The sequence below is a fragment of the Aulonocara stuartgranti genome (assembly GCF_965226115.1).
Source record: "Aulonocara stuartgranti genome assembly, chromosome: 20".
In the NCBI taxonomy this organism is placed as follows: Eukaryota; Metazoa; Chordata; class Actinopteri; order Cichliformes; family Cichlidae; genus Aulonocara; species Aulonocara stuartgranti.
The window spans coordinates 24,876,121-24,889,919 of NC_138956.1; the positions used below are offsets into that span (position 1 = coordinate 24,876,121).

General features: G+C 39.8%; 1 protein-coding gene across 10 annotated transcripts in view; it reads right to left on the bottom strand.

Moving 5' to 3' along the window:
* tmcc1a (transmembrane and coiled-coil domain family 1a) overlaps positions 1-13,799 on the bottom strand; it is a 46,306-nt gene that overhangs the window by 14,869 nt on the left and 17,638 nt on the right. The window contains exon 2 of one of the 10 annotated variants that reach the window (XM_082518284.1): positions 13,440-13,662. The exons of 8 other annotated variants lie outside the window; for them this stretch is intronic. In XM_082518284.1, the coding sequence (XP_082374410.1) occupies positions 13,440-13,478 (39 nt within the window). In that variant the 5' untranslated portion in view covers positions 13,479-13,662. Of the gene's footprint in view, positions 1-13,439; positions 13,666-13,799 lie in introns of all 10 variants that reach the window. One more of the 10 variants, XM_082518285.1, reaches the window with a different exon arrangement.

Sequence of the window (13,799 nt, forward strand, 5' to 3'; positions counted from 1 at the left end):
TGTCAGTTAATCTAGTTTTAACTAGGGTAAAATGTTAACCAGCTAACTACCAGTTACCAGTTAAGTAGTTGAGCCTGGCAGTTTTTCAAATAGTAACAAACTTTAAAAAGTAATAATTTAAAGATGGGTGAATCCTCACTTTGTAAAAACCTCTAAAAACAAGACTACAGGGAGCACAAGTACAGATACATTTTCTTAGAGGCGTCTTAACCGTAACCCTTTAGTTGTTCGGGGAATCCATGACTGGAACTTCTGACAGGTGTTTTCCCATCAGTTGTGATTAAATGGCACACATTTTTTTGCTCTACTGTCAGTGTCATTCCAGCCTGAAGTCAAATTCTCTCGCACGGCAAATATGGCCTTCAGCGACTCTTGGCTATCCAGGAATGATCAAGCTTTCACAGTGACTCAGCATAAACTTTGGTGGGATTAACAACATGCAACAAATAGCAAAGTTTCAATGACACAAATCACAGGTGGTGGTGCACTCATGCCATGACAAGTGACTGACACCGGAACAGAAATAAATAGAGACGCTAGCCTCAGAGGCAGCTATACCTCATTAGCACCACATTAGCTGGCTAAAATTAGGGGACAGAAAGAACAGCTGTGGCTCACTTTAGGTGTTATTTACATTGACAGAAATTAATTACTAGTAGCTACACATTAACTGAGACAGTAATAGAAGGATTATGTCTTTACAATACATTAAAATGGCACCAAAAGTAAATAATTAATGAATCAGGTTGTTAAAGTAAAAAGCACAACATTACTTCTTAAATTAAAATTCTTTTGGAAAAGTTCAGATTTTTCAACTAACTCTGTCCATCTCCATCCACAAGTGCCCTGGATTTAATTAAAAACAACTCCACAAACGGGCAAAAACAACCCACTGAGCTCAGGAATCAAGCAATAAATAGTGTTATAAAATAAGGCCACTCTGTTCACCAGACCAGAAAATAACCTAATCTTCCACTTTTCACAGTATATTGTCAAAATGTTCAAAAACAGAGGTCTTGACTTATAACAGAAGGAACACAAGCAGAGCAATGAAGACCAGCAGCAAACTGGACTCATGATTATGAGTTCCCCCCCCCCCAAAAAAAAAAAAAACAACAGGAAGGACTGCTTCAGAGATCACAAGATCCATTTAATTTAACAGAGGATTAGAAACAGGATCAACAAATAGTGGTTCAAAGAAAGTGCAGTATGCTGAATAAGCTATAAGAAAGACAACCAGGATTAACTCTGCACAGATAGGCAGTAGATGGTTGAATGACCCAAAATTTAAGCTACAAGGGGAAAACCAACTAAAACGTAATAAAACAAAGAGTTGACAGTCATTTCTGTGACTGTTTTAGCTGAACTGTATTTATCACAAATGTTCGATTGAATCTTAAACAAAGGATCAGCCAAATCAAGCGAAAAAACGAAAGTGACAGAGGTGGTGACAGAATATTTCACCATGGAGAAAATAAAAGCTCTAAAATGCCCCTTCCCATAGTCCTGACCTAAATCCCATAAAGCACCAATGGGATCGCTTTTTGGGGGGAAAAAACTGAAAGCAAAGCTGACTGAAACTCAGAGGAAACTCACAAAAGCTAATAGAGAGAATATTTTATTCCATTTTGTGTCAAAACACAGTTTTGTCTTCATTTTAGATTATACATCTTTTGCATATTGGTGAATATTTAGCCTTAACTTTATCCTTAACATTTTGATGTCAGATTAAACATAATTTATATATTATTTTGACTTGTTCGAATACTTTTTAGGTTACCACTAAGGAGTTAAGATTAATATGCATATATCAGGTTCACTAAGAGACATCTGGATGGTGCATTGAAGAGCAAAGTTGGAAATGAATGTGAATTAATAAGTTTTATTTAGACCCAGTACAATTACTCACGTTAAAAAAATAACAAAGAACTGCATTGCAGAGATATAGAAAAGGGGAAAGACCTGCTGAACTGGTGATGTTTAAAGTCAGTAAAGAATAAGCATGGGTTTCCAGTCAATGACACACCTTCAGTCTACTATGATACATCAGTGATTTTCCTACATAGATTGATTTGTGACATCCTCTAACTGGTTTTTAGCCAAAACCAGCAGGAAACTCACCACCACTGTAATAAAGTCATCAACATACATTCATCGGCCACTTTATTAGGTGCAGTATGCCACTGGACCCCCCTCTGCCTTCACATCCCAAAGGCGCTCTATTAAATTGAGCCTACTCAGGTAGGCTGTGTGATTTATGCTCAACTGGTACTGAAAGTGTGACTAGCAAATATCCCCCCTGCAATTACACAGCCACCCTGTACCACTGAAAGGGCAGGATGGATCCATGCTTTCATGTTGTTTACGCCAAATTCTAACCTCAACATCTAAATGTCACAGCAGAAATTGAGACCCATCAGACCAGACGCTATTTTTGCAGTCTTCTATTGTCCAATTTTGGTAAGCCTGTATGAACTTAAATTACCATTCTTCTCTATTCTGGTTCTCATTTTGTAGTTCAGCAGGTTATCTCCCTAAAATGCAATGAAGTGCTGCCAAGTGATTAGATATTTTAAGTTAAACAGCAAAATGTATAGGTTTCAAATGCGCTTTCAGAGAATATAATATATAAAAATATTATACTATCTCTAAAACAACTGTGATGGTATAAACCACACCGCCTGTTATGGTGACACTTAAAGCTCAAGTCTGATTACCTCCGCTGTTACTCTAACTTGGTAAAATGTATCTGTATTGTCCTTTTTTACATTTTTAATCAAAAAATAAAAACACGAGTTTAACAGTAAGGATTTTTCTTTCTCTTAAAAAAATACTGTTTTGAACTAACAGTGCTGTGAGCTGATGACATCACACACAAAGACACAGAAAACAACTCGTGTGGATGTGTTTACTCAGCCAGCGCACAGGGCCATAATAATGGAAAGTGTCGTTCAGAGGACAGAGCTTAGCGCTGAATTAAAGCCAGGTCTGTGCTCCACAGCCAAAAAAAAAGTTCTGGAAAAATCCAGAAGAGACAAAGAAGAGACTGGGTCTGATGTAACTGGACTGTGGTTTGGGAAAGGATAAATTCTCTAAGTTTTATAAACAGAAAGTTATGCAAAGATTAACAATACAATGCAAAACCCTTCCAAACCTTAACCTTGAGCTTTTATAACTGGAGCAACAAGTTAGATGCATTTGTCCTGAAATTTTGCATCTAACTGCAGAATTAAACAAAAGTTGTTAGTTTTTTTATGCAGGGGTAACACCACAGCTCGCTCCATGTGACAGTAAGTTGTGTAGTATGGTCTGGTGGCAGGAGATGAGCAGTTACATAAAGGCAGAAGAGTGAGAGGTTTGTCTGCACAGACTGATGGTAATTCAAGCCTAAAAGAGGAGATAACCATGACTCGGGCCTCTGGCTTTCTTCAACAATACCTTCCCCCATAACAAAAAGCCCTCTTTCCAACTCTGGCTGTCCAGTTCTCACTAGTCTAGGCTCCAGTATAATCAATGGCCCTATTAGCAGTTACATAAACCCCTGAGCACTTTATACACATGGACATTTATAGCTGGTGGCATCCAAGAGTGTGAAACATCTTCATAGCCAGCCAATTCCTGGCTTCGACAAGAGCCAAACAGGAAGGAAAAGAAAGAAATGTCCATAACAACAACCCAAACAATTATCTGTTATCATGTCCTGTGCTGAAACTGACAACTGTGAATGCAAAACATTCGACATCTGACAAGTAATCATGTGTTCAGAATGAATTTAAGTATTACCAGATTTTAGATGTGGGTTCAATCAAATCATTAGAAGGGTTTCACGCGTAGATAAATGTATACAGTCGCTTTCCTGAACTACTGATATACTTTACCTTATTTTCACTGGAGCTACTTTTTGCTAAACAAATACTATAAAAATAGTCACAGGCCAGCACACTTGTTCAGGGCCTACTGCAGAGGCCGTGGAAAACTACATATACATGGCATGCCCATTTACCTGCAGTAATGATAGCCTCATAAAGTGGGTGAGGCCGTTACACGGGCTGATATCAGCCTAGTACAGACGTAGCCAATAACTGTCTATTATTCAGCTAATATGTAACAAAAAACTGCAGTACAGAACTACACACAATGGTTTCGAAGTCATGTAGACATCATTAATGTCAACACAGCAGCCATACAGTTTCATAAAAGGCTTAAATATCTGTATTGTAACAGCCTCAAAAGGCCTGTATGTTGTAGCACCTGAACCTTTTTGTTGTTTTTTTGGTTTTCCATTAAGTTTCTAAGTCTGAATGTGGATGTGATGCTGTGATGTGAGTAATGGATGTGTCAAAGTGTACACAGGAAAGCAGTGTGCGTATACGTGCAGGAAAACATAAGAGTGGGTTCATGGGGAGACACGGTGTTGGTCTATTGGTGGTAGCTGGCATTTATTGGCCCTGCTTCTGTTTATACTCAGTCATCCTGGTTATGCAACGTGGAACAGAAAGGGCACCGACCCAAAATGCAGACTTAGTCTGGCAGGATGCTGCACAATGTTCGGTACCATGGGGCAGTATGTAAGCCCAAACACAGCCAGCCTATTCATAAGCAGGAAGATGAAGAATCCAGAACAAGCAGTCCCAGCTTTTTGGCCCTGGAGGATTATTTAGTCTGGCCTCTTCTCACTTTTTGCCTCTGTGTTAATCTCACTACTCACTTTTAAGCAGACTTATTGGATGGTCTGGCCTCTGGGTACTGTTTCAGAAGTTTTGCAAGCCTCCACTAAGAAGCAGCCGATTTCATAACAGGAAGACAGATAATGAGTAGAGGCACTTGTCTAGTAGGAAGCTCATGTCGTTACAGGGCAGCTAAATCTAATGAAAATCTTCTTCTCTTGTTTCCAGATTAAGACTATCTTGAAAAACAAAGTTTGGTGGCTCTGGGTATCTTGTGTACTGAGACTAATTTCACAACATATGCACGCAATCAAGCAATACGTTTGCGTGCATGTTATGCATGCATTATCCTGAGTCACACAAACATAATTTTTGTGACTCAGGAAATACACTGCTTGGGTTTCTTTGGTGAAAATTAAACTTTTTTTTTTTTTTTACTTACATGTGCCATTTATTAAGTTAATGATGGCCCAGTTCCATTTAAGTGATTCAATACAACCATAATTTATAACAGCTCTGTCTGCCCCTTTCCTGCCATTGCTACTCTACCTGCTCTCATTAAAGATTGATGCCCCGTATTATCTGACATATTCAACATAGGTCTACATTTTAATAAATAATACCTGGTTTAATAAATTAGTTTCTGCTGCTATTGAGATCAAGAGATCAAAACATAAAACTATAAGAGAATCTCACAAATTTACACAACCAACTACTCAATGAGTAGTATTGCTTATTATCCACAAGGGGGAGCTAAAGCACAACGATGCTACATGATGTGTGTCGACTGCTGTCCCCTGTGTTAGTGCTTTGTCTGGTATTTCATTTCCTGACAGGTTTCCTGTCAATAAACTCAAGGTTTTGTTGTATTTTTATTGCATTCTTCCGCTATCACTTGTCCTGCTGACAGACGTGCAGGCCTTTGTTGTAGCACAATTCAGCTCTGATTAGTGAGTAACATCAAAGCACACAGATGACTTGTTGGCTGATAATATGAACAGAGATGAAGGAGGGACATGTCATGGAGATGGAAAGTAGAAATAATGTAATTGCCTATATTAATTTACAAGACAGGAGATCTAGAGAGGAGATATTGCCAGAAAATTAAAGATGTGTCTATATCAATGAGGAGGAAAAGGCAACCACAATCAAATTCAATATAAACTCTCTCTTGACACAAAAAACACAACTCATTTCAATGATGTGATGTCCAGTACAGACGGGAGACCTTGTAAGAGGTGGACAGTGAGAAAATGGAGATTCCTGGGATTGCTACAAATTGACACACATGAGAATGAGAGGAATGGCTCTGGTTATTAGTAAAAAGGAAAATATGATGAGATTTCCCGAGAGATTCTGACCAGATTTGAAATGTGTGTGCAAGTGGGTCAGTGGAGCAGAGCTGAGCTCAGCGATAAATAGTTTCATCCATAATTCAACAGAGTCAGGCGAATGATATAGACTGCACAGGGAGTGGCAGGGATGCAGAGCACGACCTCTCTTAGTCTGTTTCTCTGCTCTCCATCTCTCAGAATGAGCAATTTCCCTTTGAAAACAATCCGCTGGTCTATCTGAATAAGGAGCAGAAAACTAAAGAAAACACTTCATCAGATAGATGCAGCTAGTTTATTTTGACGACCAAGCTGAAGGAAATCAAATTCAGAGCTAATACTGGCAGCTGGATAAATGAAAGCAAGCAGTGTGCAAACTAAAGATGGACTGGGACAGGGGACGGTGTCCGGGGAACAGACATGTAGGTTAAGGTTGACCCAAATATTCTCAGCGAGTGACTGACCAAGTATGTAGCAACCTTGGAACGGCTGAGAAAACAACAAAGACACACATGCGTGCCCACACTAGTGTCACATATACTCACACGAGGCCAAAGAGGAAGGACCAGCTGCAGGACCAAAATAAATACACAAACGATGACCCACGGAGACTTCTTGCTGACATGTGCACATATATGCACGCGACCTCATGCACAGACACCCAATTAAAACTTTTTTTTTTTTTTTTTTTAAATATGGTTAAAGTTAAATCATATTATTTTAAGAGGGGGTGGCGGTGTACTCAAGCAACCACATAATTAAACATAAAAATGCAATTCATCTTTGGAAAAGCTCTAATAAAGAGGTCTACCAAAAGCTACTTTCAACTGCGTCTTTCTCACAAGAGACAAAGAGGTCTAGTAACACACAAGATTATGGAAACCTTAAAAATTGCATAAATATATATTTCTGGGGGGGGGGGGGGGGGGGGGGGGGGTTATAGATAAATAACATCATTCAGACACACTTGAAAGAGAACTTGGTTAACACTGGTTCAGACAGTTGTCTATTAATAGAATAGGCAAAGAAGGCACAGCAGGCTTCTTCCTCATTCAGACCCAGATTAGAAAACTAAGAGGGAACTGAGAGAAAAAAAAAGAACCTCAGAGATTTTCTTCTTTTCTCCAAAAGTCTATCCATCTTTCTGATCAACATCGACCTTTACCCATACACCATTGCATCAGTGTTTCAAACATTCCCCTACCCCAGCTCAACACAGAGGTCTTTCCTGTTTTCTTCCTTTCACACCATAACATCTGGAGGGACGTTTCAACAAGAATTTCACACATAAAATGACTTTTTATTCATTAACTGTTAACCTTTGCTGTGAGCATGAGTGCCAGACTAGTGTTGTGAATACTAACAGCATGCAGGACCGGAAAAAAGGCGTTGGCCTATATGTACAACTACATGAATATTCAAGAGCTTAATTAAACAGGTTGAGGATATGCTTCAAAGGGAACACAAACAGAGAGGTGTAGAGTTCAAGCACACACAAAGGAAAACACAGAAACACACACACACACACACACACACACACAGTGCATATGTATGCACACATTGCATACTAAAGCCTAAGCACGAAATCTACTCTAGAGTTAGACATTTACTGTAAAGAACTCCAGCTGGGGTCTGGTAAATTGCCTAATACAAGTAATTTATTCTAACTGCCAAATTCCAACTTTACATTAAAAGAGAATGAAAACAGGAAATAGTCATAAGCAATAAGCGAACAAGCGATATGATGCCATTCCACATGACAAGAAAGTGCTTATTTACATAGTGTACAACATTAGATTGGAAGATTTGGAAAACTGCACAGGAGTCTAATTTTAGGAAGCACTTCTCTCTCCTCTAGGAAGGTGTTATTGCACTACTCAAGCAGATGAGGTGGCTGCGAGATCTGACAGCAAACCTGCAAGCATTCAGCTGAGCAAAGCTGCTGCAAACCTCTTTGAACATCACCCTGTTACTATGGAGACGGGTAACTGGCTACACTGTCTGAGCACTGGACACAGATGAGAGGAAGCCCGAGAGAGTGAGCGCTTAAGAAGGACTGCCTCTAAGACATGAAACAAGGAAAACAGTGACAAGGTAAATGGGGTGTGGAGATCAAAACAGTGAAGTCAGAAAAGCTGCTGAGGAAGTGTGACACATGAGTAACAAGCAGTGTAGCAGATTCAAATGCTTGTTCAGCAAGGAAACTTCGGGTTTAATTTTAGATGCTGGAGGAAACCGCATGAGATTTCCCACAAGTGGAGAAATCTCAGAGTCTGAAAGATAAATAGAGAACTACAGGTAGTTGCATAAAAGGAGAAATCAAATTAATGTAGAACATTTGCCCACACATCCGCAAACGGACACGTGTATTGCATGACTTTGGGCAGTCCAAGATGACAGTTTGAAATATCTCTAAATATATCTTTGGCTAAATTTGAAATGGTGACCTTACCTCATACTGTGCTGCAAAAATTGGACACAAATTCTTCTCACAATAATCATACTTCATTACTTCTACCAGTAATCTTTACAAAGCATCCACGTGGGATAGGGTATGATATGTCATAACACTTACTGGTTGGCAGGTCATTATAGACTCCAAATTTGCCAAAGTGTCAAGAAGTGGGGGAGACCTTACTGCAATCTCTGGAAACACCAAAACACCAGATGGGTAAATATCTTGCCAAAGAATTACATTTATCAGCCAAGTAAAGCACTGAAAATGTTCTGGTGTCTCGTAGTGGTGAAGAACTTGACTAAATTGGATGCTTATTTGAGCAAACACATCAAATACTTGCACAGACACACAAAAGTCACAGCAAGCAAGTAATACAAGTAATGAGAGAGCTCAAAACAAGATGTGATAAAGAACAGAGCATCCATTGTATTAAATCCACTATTGATATTAGTGTTTGCTTAGGTGATCAATGATCAGCCACAGTATAGAATTTAAATCAACCACGACAGAAACACATCACTGATGTTTTAGTTGAACTCAATGGTCTCAGAAAAAGTAGACAAGGCAATATTTACACACTTACATGAACAAAAGAGAAGACTTTGTTTTCATAGATAAGCAAAAAAAGAAGAGTGAGAGTGAGAGATGACAGGAATGAAAACTTTCCCCTACAATGCTAGGAGGGGAAAGTTAAGGAAGACAGAAGCATTTGAGAACAATTTCAGTGTCCGCCCGAAAGTCAACAACATCACAAGCTGCCAACTGATTGCTTTATGCTGCATCCTAATTTCAGTCAACAACCACATAGTCGTGATGGTGCACTGACAGCACACACACAAACACACAGATAGAGCCTGAAAACAAAATTTGCTACAGGCTGGTGGTTAGTGAACAGGCTGAGATGAGATCACCTCCAGTGTGTACTAAGAGCACATGCTTCATCATCCCCGTGGCTCTCCCCTGCCTCCACACACACACAAACACACACACGCGCTCTCTCTCTTTGCTAAAAGTCAATCGAAACTCAGTTGTTTGATTATACACGAGTCTGACTGCCTGCTTCTGTTCCTGTCTTTATGTGACTAAAGGGCAATCTGCTGTGGCAGGGGTTTGTTAAGACTTTACCATTCATTTGCATCAGCACTCTGGGTAAGCGAGACATCATGCTTGTCTTTTGCCGATTTCAAAAAAACTCAATGTCACTAAAATAATTCTAGGATGAGCTGTTCTGTCCTGATGCAAAGGTCAAAAACGCTTTCATCAACACACAGCCAATAGCCTGAGGAGGTGAGAGACGATGGGAGTGCAGTGATGGGGATGTTAAAGTAGCAGGGACAGAACAAGCCTCGGGGGACCAGGTGAAGTTCGGTTCCTTCCACCGACACTTCTCCCCTCTGCTTTTCTCTTAAACACTGCCACAGCAACACACAAAACTCAAACCCTTCTTTAACAAGTCATTGCTTTTAACAAACACTTTCTAAAAAGCAGTCCTATTAGGGGCAACTGTTAAAATTACCAATCATAAATGCATAATTGAAGTGTGAAAGCGAGTAGCTGCTATGGATTTTTCAATTAGTTTAATTTTGATGACTACTTTTGATTTAAGAAGCTAATTAACAGAAAACAAATAATTGTTAGACTTGTTTTAGCAGTAATAAAATGTTTGAAAAAAAAGACATAGGAGTTTAATTTGAATTTTTAAACACTTACAAATTTCAGGTGCACTAAATGAAAGGTTCAAAAGAAAGACAGCACAGAAAGAGTAAAAGACGTATATGACCACAAACAGAGAGATCCACATATAGACGAAAATCTGTCACTTCCTCTATTCAATCAGTGCATTTGCGACTTCCTTGAATAGGCTGAATGTGACCCGGGAGCCCAAATGAAGCTATTACATAAACATCTATTCTTTGCCAGACATCATTAACAACCTGACCACAGAAAACACACTGAAACTGGCTACAACACTCAGTGTTTTAAAAAATGGAATCTTTAGGAGATCAGGAATAAAAACACTGTTTAAAAACTTAAAAGATTTAAAAAGCCAATAATTATTCACCCTCAGATTTTAGCACATGTGGCCTATAGACTACAGAAGGACCAGATTCTCCACAAAGAAAAGAATGAACTCTTTCATTATTAAAAGAGCAGTAATGGAGACTTTTTGGATCTCCAACCCACCCTCAGGTTTGTTATTTTGTGACGCTAAGTTGCAGACAGTTCAGTTCGCACCAGTCCCCAGAGCTGCCCACCACCCTAAGATACTGCAGTTGGTGGGCAGGTATTGCAACACATCCTCCAACCAATGCATCCAAAAACTATAGAGTCATCAGACATCTAGATGGATTCATCATGTACCACGTATCTCCCATATTAGGATTCCTACACTGGCTGCTAGTCAGAGACCAATTTGTCTCTTATCATATTGAAGAAGCTATATATACTAGATACTATAGACTCAACAACAAAAGAAGCTCAGAGCAGGAGCAGCTATCTCTAAACTATATCTCAGGAGAGTAAAAAAAAAAAAAAAAGAAATAGCAAAACCTCATGCTAAAACATGCCTGCATTTCACAGTGTTTGAATGGAAAAGGTGATACTGGTAGATTTAATGAGAGACAATGATACTATCAATACATAAAGAATCACTGTTGGGGCGTTTTAGTCTGGAGCTGATTACATGACTCAATCAATGACAATTTGATTAGTAGAAAGAGCAACCTGTGCTTCAGAGATGCTACATTCCCCGGGTGCACCCATCTTTTTAGAGAAAGATTCATACAACATGATTATGAAGGCTAACATGACTCAACGCGTTGTAACAATTAAATAAAGCCAGGAAAATCAAGGACACTGGACCTTAACCCCACTGAATATTTATCTGAGCACATGGGGACAGTGCTGCAGAGATTAGCAAAGGTCTGGTGGTCTGGCTGGGTTCAAATCCACCAGCCAGCTGGGCTGTTCTGTGTGGAGTTTCCATGTACTCCCTGTTCCCGGTTCTCTCTGGGTACTCCGGATTCCTACCATAGCCTAAAGACATGTATGTTAAGTAAACTGGTGTAATTGTCTATCTGTGTGTGTTGGCCCTATGATATAGTGGTGATCTGACCAGGGTGTACCCCACCTTTCACCCCGTGACAGCTGGGATAGGCTTCAGCCCCCCAGCGACCTTCAAGTGGCTAAAATGGATGGATAGGATGAGACTGAGAAAGACAGACAAGACAACACTGTCATATCATGTTAGGAAAACATTTATCAACAAGCTCACAGTGTCCCTGCCAGCCTGAGAAAATGTTGTCACTAAGGCAAAAGAGCTGCATATATTCTGAGATTCATGTTTAGTTTTCAGTCAAATTGTTACTGATTATTACGACGGGATCAAAATTTTTGTATTAAATTCAAAACAAATGTAAAATATACTCAATTTAATATAATAAGCTAATTTAAACCATTTAATAACTAAATAACTTACCAAAAAAAAGTACATCCTATCTTACGATACAGCTATAACAAAACACACATTTGAGTGCATTTTCAGTTTGAATCAGCAAATTATAAAACTGTGCAGATTTGGGGCTTTTCTACAGAGCACAGCATGCCAAAATAAAAAGATAAACAACAGAAGACAAAGGATGAACAGGAACACAGGTGTGCATGTGGAGATGTGGCTTAAGGGAAAGAGAAGGGGTCACCTACCCGACCTCTTTCCTTTACAGTATTTCCCGACAGCCCACTTTTGGATGGGATGCGGATAGTGAGCATTCGCAGACAGGCCCTGGAGGAGATTATGATCTCCCAAGACAAAGACTGCTTCATCTCTCTCAGATACAAAACTCTTAGTGTGAGAGAAGTAGCCTTAAGGTTTGGCTGGTGTTTTTATTTCTTCTCAGTAGCTCATATCACACCAGAGTCTACTCGGCTGTCCCTCACCATCTCCTGTCCAAAATGAGTCAGCCTTCCTGAAGCTGAGCATTTCGCACCTTGTAGCCTTTCACGTTCTATATCTTTTTACTCCTACTCTATCACTTTGTCTCTCTTTGAATAGGATGTAGACCAGATTATACTCTATCACTCTGGGTTCTAGTCTTTCTAAAAGTGACACCGTGCATCTGTCTGCCTGGAGCATTTGCGCATGTACACACTGACATTTCTTAGCACATGAGCATCTGACAGCCTTATAACATGGTGTTAAGAACAAATAGTATGGGTGTAATCAGTCAATCAATTAATCAGCAGTTAATTGTAATTATAGCTCACAGGCTGAGCACCACCTGCAGAACAGCAGGCTTTTAACGGACCTGCTGCTGATTTCCAACACAAGCCTTCTACTCAGTTTAACAACACTGGCATCAGGGGAGAGATACATTAAACCCATAGTCAGTTTTAGAGCACAGCCAACAGAGTGTTATTGTAAGTGAGTCATAAATGCTCCCTAATAAGCAATAATCAAACACAACATTTACCAATAATTACGTCCCTCTGTAATGGCGCCAGTCGACTTCATGCTACCAATCTCACCACTGGAGAATGAGTTACTATTTAACAAGAGCGAAGATAAAGTGCAAACACTGATCACTGATCACACTGATGACTGAATTACTTAACAGGGAATGAAGGATCAAAAGAAAATCAGTTTACTGTAAAGACTGCTGGTATCAAAGAAGTGAGCAAACAATGCTTTATACTTAATCATGAACTGCCTCTGCACATGATAACAGAGTCAGTTTGTTCATTTTGACTGCTCTTCTGAACCAAACTCAAAGAATCCCCAGTTTCTGGCATATTATCAAATAGCAGGAAGATAAAGAAAGGAAGAGAGATGGAAAAATGGTAATGCATGACACAAGTATTACAGAGATAATACAAGGCTGGCAGCAAAAATGTAATACAAACCGGGCTTCAGCTGTAAATGGATCTGTAGCATGGAGACAGGAAGACACGTGGTTTTAGTGACAAGCCAAGTGTGTTTAAGCTTACCTTGGAGTACTGTCTACGAAGACTGAAGCGCTGCACCATCCTGACTGCCTGAGTGACGGACCCACAGCTGGATCCCCTGTTCTACTCCTCTCTGCTGATATCCTACCAAAGTACACACCGCCTCACATAGTACACTCCACACTCACGCCAAAGGCACACATGCTACCATCCTCTCCAAAGATCCATGTGCACACACATTTGTAGTCCACACCGCTCTAGTCATCTACTATGCAAACACAAGTGGGGAGGGGGGTGAAAAAAAGGGAGGGAGAGCAAAAGGAGATAATAACAGCTCAGCCGTGTTGCCCTCTACTCATATTCACAGTGATCCCCTGAGCAAATCTCTTTCTCTCACAAGAT